General features: G+C 32.0%; 1 protein-coding gene across 1 annotated transcript; it reads left to right on the plus strand.

Annotated features, from left to right (window-relative positions):
• Positions 1–7,830: 7,830 nt before the first annotated feature.
• On the plus strand, positions 7,831–9,514 carry LOC131601897 (aquaporin PIP2-7-like). Its single transcript, XM_058873826.1, has 4 exons — positions 7,831–8,207; positions 8,391–8,686; positions 8,774–8,914; positions 9,096–9,514. Exons 1-4 carry the CDS (start codon positions 7,901–7,903, stop codon positions 9,207–9,209), a joined length of 858 nt encoding a protein of 285 aa, XP_058729809.1. The 5' UTR covers positions 7,831–7,900; the 3' UTR covers positions 9,210–9,514.
• Positions 9,515–10,726: the final 1,212 nt, after the last annotated feature.

Genomic DNA, 10,726 nt, shown 5'->3' on the forward strand with positions numbered 1-10,726 from the left:
ACCCTACTTCATGAGAAGTATTTATGTGCTACTTCTTTGTTGGACATCTATAAATGAAGTAGACAACAGTTGAGGTAACCTTGCCCCAAAAAATGGTTTGGAAATTGCCTTACCTAAAGCATGCTTCTTGCCATGTTCAAAATACTTCATGTTCTTTCTCTGAGAAATTCTATAATGTTGAGGTGTGTAAGGTGTTATCACTTCATTTTAAATCCCTTCATTTTCACAAAAATAAGCATATTCAGTTGAGGTGTACTCATCACCACCATCAGTTCTCAACCTTTTGATTGCACATTTAACTTGTTTCTCAACTAGCAATTTGAATCTCTTAAAATTGGTGAACACCTCACTTTTCTTTTTCATCTAATAAATCCATATATACCTAGTGAATTCATCTATGAAGGTTAAGAAGTAGCAATTATATCCTAGTAACTTCACTTCAAAGAGACCACACACATTTGAGTGCATAATTTACGATTTCTAGTGTGACTTCATTGTCAAGTTATATTTGAACTACCTTCTTGCTTGCTTGGCAATGAAACACTCTTTACATAACTGTTTCACCATTTTGATCTTGGGAAGGTCATACACCATCTTATTCATGTGCATCTGACTAAGACTTGTAAAATTGAGATGGTAAAATCTCGGATACCAAGTCTAATTCAAATCTCTAATTGTGGGTGACGCGAGATATTGATGATCCATCATATTGATCATAATCTTGAATTTCATTTTGGTTGACAAGGGTGCCTTCAATATTGGCTTAGAACTTCCATCAATCACCTTGAGCTCTTTATCTTCTATTGTGTATTCTTTACCAAGCAATTGACGTAAGATGATAAAGTTACTTGTCATAAAAGACACATATAAATTTGATAGTTTCTTGTCCATCCTTTTTCTTCACAAGAATTTTATTCATTCCTTCATTCCTTCTTACGTGACTATGTTATTATCTGCAAACATAATGGATCTCCTCACTTTCACTTCATCAAGCTTGATGAACAAGTTCCTGATTTTAATCATATGATTGTTACACCACGTGTCCAGATACCAAGCATTGATTTGTCTTGATCCATATGTGTATCATTCATCAAAATGACTTATTCTTAGTGACTACTTCTAGCATGAGCAAATTTTGCCACAACCTTGTCATTTTCCTTTGATTCTTTGTTGAAGTAAAAGTACCTAGAAAAATATCCAAACTTTTGGCAACAAAAGTATTGAACTTCCTTCATCTCCACCTTCTTATTTAATTTCTGATTGACAAGAATCCCATTCTTGCTTGTCTCACCCTGGCTTTTGGAATACTTGGCTCCACAATCACCTTTATTCTATTTCTTCTTCCATTTTCTTTGCCTTTTTTATTCTTTAAGGAATCTTCTTTCATTTTCTTGAAGTATTTGGCCTGCAAAGATTATTCATATATCTTTTATGGATTTCTCTATTCCAGCCTTAACTCACGAGCTTCAAGAGATACTTGTAATTCGTCAAGCTTCACCTTTGACAAATCTTTAAATTCCTCATTAACCACAACAATGTAATCAAACTTGGTTAGAAGAGATCTTAAAACCTTATCCACTTTCTGTAGTTTAGAGATCTTCTCTCCATATTACTTCGTTTGGTTTGTCAAAACCCCTAACTCTGAGAAGAACTCAATAATTGCTTCATCATCATTCATCTGCACATTCTCATATTTTTCTCAAAGATTGCAACTTTACATTCTTTAATTTCTCATCTCCACTATACAACTTCTTGAGAGTATCTCATCCATCTTTGTATGTTTCTTACTTAATGATCTCCTGAAAGACATCTGAATCCACACACTGATAAATCAAGAACAAGTCTTTCCCATTTTTCTTGCTCATTTCACGATGAACATTTCATTGTGCCTTAGTGGAATTTATCGCGGTGAAAAATTAGAGACCAAGCTATTAATTAACTTGACTCGCAAAAACAAGAGTTCACCACCGAATTTTATTGTTTTCAAGGGAAATGGGAAAAGATCGAACAAAACCCACAATAAACATACAAAGCAAGAAGCAAGGCTAAAAGCAAATAAATAAAGAGATTAAAGGTACAGGGGTTGAGTATACAAAGGGGAGGTATTAGTACCCAATACATCTATAGTTCTTTATATGAATCTCTTATAATATCTGTGTAAAAGTCTAAAATTGTTTGTTCGCAAAAAGATTGGGGAAATGGGAAAAGAAATGTTTTTTATGATTTTTTGATTTGGAAACACATAAAGTCTTATGCCTACGTAATAATAAAGGATCAAAACCTCGTAGTTCGAGGTAAAAATAACAAAAGGGTTTGTTTTGATTGATTTTAAATGAAGAGATATTTTGTCATCTTAAGGAGAATACTCAACTATTCACCCACAAGTATGAGAAGATGCGTTTTTGCATCATCATGAAGGAAGGGGTCCAAATTGGATATAGAATCAACAAGTATGCCACTAACTCCCTAAAACAGAAAAGAATTAACATCATTCCAATCATTACTATGGAGATAGGAGATTCACATCTTAACTATGAAGAGGACTCATGTCTAATATTTGGAAAAAGGTTTTAAATAAAAAGCTAAAGTAGAAAAAAGGTTTGAATGAGTTTTGGGTTTTTTTAGTCTTATGAAAAGAGTTTGAGACGTTTAAAGTGTTTTGAAGCATTTATTAAAGAAAAAAAGTTTTGAAAATGCAATGACCTAAGTCAAGGTCTTTTTGTAGAAAGAGGTGTAAGTTTGAAAATGAGGTTGGGAAAACCAGCATAACAACAAAGACAATGCTTAGGCAAAAGAGACATAAAGTACACACAAAAGGCAAGCAATTGACAAGAAAGTCAAACACACACAATCCTTTCCCTTGGATTTTACAACAAAAGTAACATAGGTAAGAATCATCAAGCAATTTGGTCAAAAACAAGAAATAATATGATATTCAAAGATCAAGCAATCATGGAACTCAATCACATGTGTAAGGCCAAAGATCAATTATCAACACATAAATTAATGAAATCAAATAATCATGCCAAGGTATTAAGAGAGTTTAAAGCATCAAGTCACAACAGCAAGATGAAAACCGAAATACCAAAGCAAATCATTAAGGCATTAGGAAGTAGTTCAACAAACAAAGCAAAGATTCAAGCCATTTAGGGTTCATGCCTCTAAAACATTTCAAGCAAATCAAGGTATCACAACATGGCAAAAAAAGGTCAATCCTCAAGATAAGTCTACCACAACAAGTAAAAAAACATCATGCATCTCAAATAAAGTTCAAGCATCCAAGTATTAACATGTCATCAACAATCAAGAGAGAAAAATATCAAAGCAACATCAAGGCATGGCATAAAAATATCAACCAATGTTTCAAGTCCAAACATGTGTCAAGATAAAGCATAAGGAATCATCTAGGAATCAACAACAACATTCCTTAAGGAAAGCATACGAAGCAGGTCAAGATTGGATACATTTCAAAGTTTTTGAAGTTAATCAAGAAGCAACCACAGAAGACACAACATTCATCAAGGAATTTAGGCATGCATCAACAAAACCCAAGAGAAAGTATCTCTAACGACTTCAAGTTGTAACCATGCACAAAGGACAAGAGCATCATATGAGTTTTAATCAAGGCAAAGTATCAAGCACAAGTAAATAAGTGTTATGAAATTAGGGTTTTAGACTAAACAAATTGTCATGCATTAATACATCAATTAAACCCTAAATCAAACAAGTAACTCAACAAGGTAGTCAAGCATGGCATTATGTATCAATAAGTGTTTTAATCAAGATAACATAACAAGAAGGTAACCAAGTAGATCAAGGTATATCCACTTTTAACAAATAAAAGAAAATAATCAGCAAAATAAATTAAACGCTAAAATAAAAATAAACAAAGGGAAGGTAATATCAAGACTTTGAAAAATAATTAGGTTTTTTTAAGGATTAAAAAGTAATAAAAATAGAAAAAAGAAAATGAAAAGAAAATCATGAAAATAAGAAAAAAGAGAGGCAAAAAGGAAAAAAACATGAAAAAGGTTCCATGGTTGTTGAACCCATTACCCTAAGGATACCAAGCACACATCACACCACTGCGCCAAAGCTCTTTTGCTGTACAAAAGATGCAACCAAACATACAAAAGAGAAAACAAGTGTGCTAGCCAATTAGAAGCCGACAACTCAAACATTTGAAAATGGAACCATAAGAGAATTCATCTCCTTCCTCATAATCCGGCCACCACCAACCACCGTACATGGTGGTTATTTTTCCAAAAGTGAAATTTGAATACATCAAACAACTCAGACTCATGCAAGGAACACAACCATAGCAATTAATTTCATTGAAATACACTTAAAATAACATACGAACATGAAAATTAGAAGGAACCCTAAAACTTAAAAACAAAATTAAATGACACACATCATGAATCAATGATCAATACAGCAAGGCTTTTATTCCTCAGGTCCAGACGCATACAACCATGTCAAGAAATCATGTTAATGATACTCAGAAAGTAGAGTTCGAAATATGAGGAATGTTACATATTAGAGAGAGTCTGATGCCCATTATCAACTACTTTCATAGGTGAAAAAGAATACCCTTAAATTCCTTGAGTCCTCAGGAGTGTGAATATATGCTCAACTTTCCTTGAAATTTTCTAAAACTCTTTACCCAAGTCAACTTGCAGGTGAAGAAAAGTGAAGTTGGATGAAGTGGTTTAATGGTTACAGAACTTCAATGATGCATTCATAAGTTCATATGAAATGTGTGGATGGTGTTTGTGAAGAAAAATGTAAAGAAAGTGGAAGAGAAGTGAGTTTTCAAAGTTTGGATTTTTGAAGTAATGTGAGTTCTTGCAATGGTGATTTTCTGTGTCTTGATGCAATGAGCTTGATTTAGCACTTATAGAGACTTGGTTTAGGTTAGGATGAAGATTTGGATCATAGGCTAGGCTTGATCTTCTCCCATTGGCTTGATTCAAACAAAAATGGCAATGAAGGTATAAGTGTGGTTGGCTCGGTTTGGCTCCAAATGAACACTTTGAGCTTTTATTTTTTGGATTGGATGACTGCAAAAGAGTGTATGAGTCTTCTGAAACCAAGTCACAACTCGTTGAACAATTTTTTAAAGTCTTCAACTTTCACTACATGCCAAATATGAAAAATCAGAATGGTTAGTTTGTCGTAGGTTTGTCCTCATTGTTGCTGTCTAACTTGCATTGGAATGCCATCATTTTATTTTGAAGTTAGCGTAGGACGGAACAAGTTTGGTGTTGACATTATTTTAAGATATGGCTTGTAAATCACTCAAAAGACTCCAAATTCCTTCCAAACAATATGAACTTCAAACACTTAGTGAAAATTATGGTTACCTTTCCATTCCAAACATAATGAACCTTTCACTTTAGCCTTTAATTTCTCCCAATTGGAAAAAGACTTTTGGATTAATTTTCCTACTATGACGGAGTATGAAACATCCTCCTCAATTGAATCCCTTAAGCATCAAAAAATGGTTGCTTGGATTGTTCACAAATTGGCCATAAAGTCATGCACTTGGACATTCTTTAACACTTGGAAAAATTTCTTAATATTTTGATTTTGTAACAATTTGGGACCTCAACTTTGACAATCAAATTCAAGCACTTAAAGAAAGCTTTTGACCTTATATTTTTCATCACCTTATATTATCAAATATCATCTTTTATTGTAAACCTCAAATGGTAAAACTGGATGCTTGAGTCAATCACAATTACCTAAGAAAGTTGACCACTTGAACATGAAGTTTTGTTACTTAGAAAAATTAAAAAAAACCCTAATTCTGACATCTTTTGATCCTTTCTTGATTTAATTTTATCAAATTCAAACATCTTCCATTTTTCTTGATTCTTGACTTGAGAAGTCCATAGTTGACCAAAAATATCAAAAGTCAAACTTTGACTTTGAGCATTTGTTGACTTTTAGCAATTGAATCGACATTCTTCAACTATCAATAGATTAAGCTTCTTGGACCAATTGAGGCAAATGAGTGGACAACAAAGAGGTATTGAGAACCCTTAAATCATATTCCAAACCATGGGATCATACTTTGGTCAAAAGTAAACATCCAATCAACTTTGACCAAAACCCTAATTTGGAGCATCTGATGAATTGGAACTTGATGAACTTGAATTGATGCCAACTTAAACTCTGTCATTGATGAGAGAGTCTCTTGAACAACATGAGTTAATGGAGAAGATTGAGGAACTTGAGGTACACACAAAACCCTAAATGATCAACAAAGCAAACAAGGCATATCTTGTGTTCTCACGAGGTTAGCAGGTAAAATGATCATTCAAAATGCTTGATGATCTTATGCTATGTATTGATACAATTGGAGTTGAGAATTTTTAGGGGTAAAAATTAGGATATGACATAATTTGCATATAATACTAAGAAACCATTATTCACGATTTCAAACACGTCTTCAAATATCAAAATTACTTTCATATGGCACATCATATATTATATTTTTCACCATTGAAATCGTGTAGATTAGTTGGTAATTGATTGGAGGTTGTACTCTTATTTTCTATGATTTTAAGATCGAATCGGTGCTCTAGATACTAATTTGTTGAATAATGTAAATTACAAATTAATTACAAAATTAGGAAAATAAAAAAGAATAAAGAGCAACAAAGAAACATAGAAATAATTAGGAATGAATTATACATATTACAATGATAGAGAGCTATTTAAAGTAGTTGGAATATATTATCATAAACTAAAACAACTAACCGTTAAACTATGTTAGTTTGTCTATGTTGCAAGTCACATTTGCAACACATTCACAAATGTCACTAAAAGATGAATTATATTTTAATGTTTCACTTCTAGTTATTTGAATTCTCTCCATCTGATTTACTCTCTTTTTATCACATAATTTACATGTATTCTCTCTATGTCTCCAAACTAGTGAGTATATTTTTCACATCTTTTTTACTTTATGTGCTACCCTTACACTCATTCTAATATTGTCATTTTTAATTTTATCATGTGTAGTCTTACCACACTTCCAACGTAATATATTTCATCTCGGCCACATTTACTTTATTCCGGTATTGATTCTTAACCGTCAATATTTTGTCTCGTACAATATCGTTGGTCTAACTGCTTTTCAATAAAAAATTACGGTACCTTTATGTAACATAAACTTTCTAAAATCCTCCTCTATTTCAGCCACCAACTTAAATTCCATGATTGACATTCTGTTCTATTTCTCGATTATTTTGTATTACAAAGCCAAAATATATAAACCATGTGACCGAAAAGATCGTATAGTTTCTAACAAGAATTTAAGTCTAATTTTCAATTAAGCTTTAGATTATATTTATTAATTACTACTTATATGCATATCAACCAAAAATTGTTTGAGTGAAAACCAAAAACCAAAAACCAAATGGGACCATAATCATTAATTTGACAATAGCTAAAACTAGTGAGGAACATCGAAGCAAAAACAGTACACCCTGTTTTTGATGCTTAACTTACCACAAAATTCTATATCTATCTACACACAATCCCTTTACAAATCTTTCACTTGCCCATACTCACATGTAGCCGTTGCTCTACAACAACCTTTTCAGGTCACATTGGTCCCTACCACATGCATAAAATATTCAAAACACAACAAGTCCCGTTGGAATGTGGGTCCATGCAAGCGAAATCAAGCTAATTAGGACGGCGATAAAATATTATGTTTAATCTCTAATCATGTCATTGTCCATAACCAAACAAAATTAAACACTTAATTACTTGATTAACTTTTCTTTCTTTTGTTACATAAATACCACCTCTTTCCACTCAAATAATCCACACTCACTACTCTCTCTCCCAAAAAAACAGAGTAAACAAACAAACAAACACAGTCATGGCTAAAGATGTTGAGGTTCAAGAACAAGGTGAATACTCTGCAAAAGATTACCAAGATCCACCTCCAGCACCATTGATAGACCTTGACGAGTTAACAAAGTGGTCCTTTTACAGAGCTCTTATAGCTGAATTCGTAGCAACACTTCTCTTCCTTTATATCACTATTTTAACCATCATTGGTTATAGCCACCAGACTGACGCTAGCGCTGGTGGCACCGACTGTGATGGCGTTGGCATTCTCGGTATTGCCTGGGCTTTTGGTGGCATGATTTTCATCCTGGTTTACTGCACCGCTGGTATCTCTGGTATGTTACCTTTCTCTAACATGCAAAAGAGCAGTCATAATAACATGCAAAATAGCGGTCATAATTTACTTACCTCTCAAATTATCTAGTATAAGAAGTTGAATTATAATTTTTTTTATTCTGTAACATGCAAAAGAGTGTGGGCATAATATATTTATTTATGTATGTAATTTGTGGTTTCAGGAGGACACATAAACCCTGCGGTGACATTCGGACTATTTGTGGGACGAAAAGTGTCATTATTAAGGGCAATATTCTACATAGCAGCACAGTCTGCAGGTGCAATCTGTGGTACCGGACTAGCCAAAGGTTTCCAAAAATCATACTTTGACAGGTACGGTGGTGGTGCCAACTTTATCCATGATGGTTACAACAAAGGTACAGCTTTGGGTGCTGAGATTATTGGTACCTTTGTTCTTGTCTACACCGTCTTCTCTGCAACTGATCCTAAAAGAAACGCCAGAGACTCTCATGTTCCTGTAAGTATTTTTACACTGCAACAAATTAGTTACTAATTCATCACTTTGTATTTATAAGTATAACTAACTTGGTGAAATGATGAATAGGTTTTGGCACCATTACCTATTGGATTTGCTGTTTTCATGGTTCATTTGGCTACTATTCCGATCACCGGTACTGGTATTAACCCGGCAAGAAGTTTCGGATCCGCTGTTATCTTAAACCAGGATAAAATTTGGGATGATCAGGTAAACATTCAAATAATGAAATTAAAAAAGAAATTTCAAATAACTTAGCACGTATTCGAACCCGTGCATCTGATATCACTCTACTATCAACTGAGCTGACTTAACCTTAAAATTAAATTTTTTATTATTACGTCTATTTAATTTATTGTTGCTGATGTGAATAATTTTTGTGATGATGTAGTGGGTTTTCTGGGTTGGACCAATAATTGGAGCAACAGTGGCTGCAATTTACCACCAATACATTCTAAGAGGATCAGCGATTAAAGCTCTTGGATCATTCAGGAGCAATGCTTAATTGAGTAATTAATTAAGCTAAGCTAAATTGCTTTATTTGCCAACGAAGCTATGGTGTTAATTTCCACAAAATGAATAATGTTGATGAGTGAAAATTCAGTGGTCCTTTTAGGTTTTTTTTCTTCTGTATTTTCCTTTTCAGTTATAGCTGTGGGGCTTGGAAGAAAAAAACTCAAAAGAAGGACCACGAAATTGTAGATATCCATGTTTGTGTTTCAAGGGTGTAATTTTTATCCCTTTTGTGTCTTTTTTATTTTTATTTATTATTTGCAATGTATGTATTCAACTCCTTTGTGTTTGTTTTTATATTTTGTGTACTCTTAGTTATTTTCAAGTTTTCTTTCATAATTAAGTGCCAAATTTCTCATCCATCATCCCTCCCTTGTTATCTCTATTTGGATATGTGATTAAAATTAATCATATTTCATTGAAAAATTTAATCAACAGCTTAATTCTTGAAACTTCCTAAGGTTGATTGTGATATCTTAATAAAAGTATGTAATATTTTTTTAAAATTTAAAATTATATAGATAAAATTTATTATTTGAATAAAAACATAAAAAAATTGTTAAAATAATAGAATATTATAAAATATTTTGTTCAAATTTAGTTTTATAATTTTGAAATTATATTTAAAATCAAGATAATTAAAAAGTTTTTATTTTTTTCATATAATCTGAATGTTAAATTGATTATTATCATTTTAAATTTTGCAAGTTGGTTTTTATATATTTTAAAATTGACCTCTAACTTTTGTAAATTAATCTTTAATAATTTTAAAGTTAACACCAATTCAAACCTTTAAATTTAAATAGTTGTAGATTAATCTTTGTTTTTTTTTTTTAATTTAAGATTTATAAAAATGACTTAATAATATATATTAAACAATAAAAATAAATTGATTTAAATTAAATCACTTAAATTTTAAATTCTTTAAAATTTCTAATGACTTCCTCTTAACATATTCTTAGGATTCTCCTTTAAATAAAATTAGGTATTTATCACCATCTTGAAAACGAACAATGAAAAAAAGGTGAAGTATCAAGTTAGAATTGTAAGGAAAAATTTGGTGTGCCATTACTCTATACTAAATATGTTATATTACCTTCTCGGACCTTCAAATTTGTACGTTATCCCCAAAATAACTTAACATTATAATCATATCACGCACTTACCTTTTTAAATACAATTAGTGCCTAATTAATCATGACAACTGTCATATATTTGATAATCATTTCTGTTGGGATGCTTATCTTATCCTAATGTATATTAAGTTAAACTATTTGCAAAATAGTGAGCTTCACTAAAAGCTACCTAGCACTATATAATAAATAGATTAACTTTGTGGTGGTGGTGGTGGTTATTGAACGTGACATGAAACTTTGGACTTTTTAATGAAATTCATTGTAGTTGCATGGGACAGTATAGTATTTAAGTAATTAAAAAATTGAGAATAAAAAGTAAGAAATGAAAAAGTAAACAAGTTAGGTGGATTGCTTGGGATTCCTTACATGTGCA

Source organism: Vicia villosa, linkage group LG5 (assembly GCF_029867415.1).
Source record: "Vicia villosa cultivar HV-30 ecotype Madison, WI linkage group LG5, Vvil1.0, whole genome shotgun sequence".
NCBI classification, from domain to species: domain Eukaryota; kingdom Viridiplantae; phylum Streptophyta; class Magnoliopsida; order Fabales; family Fabaceae; genus Vicia; species Vicia villosa.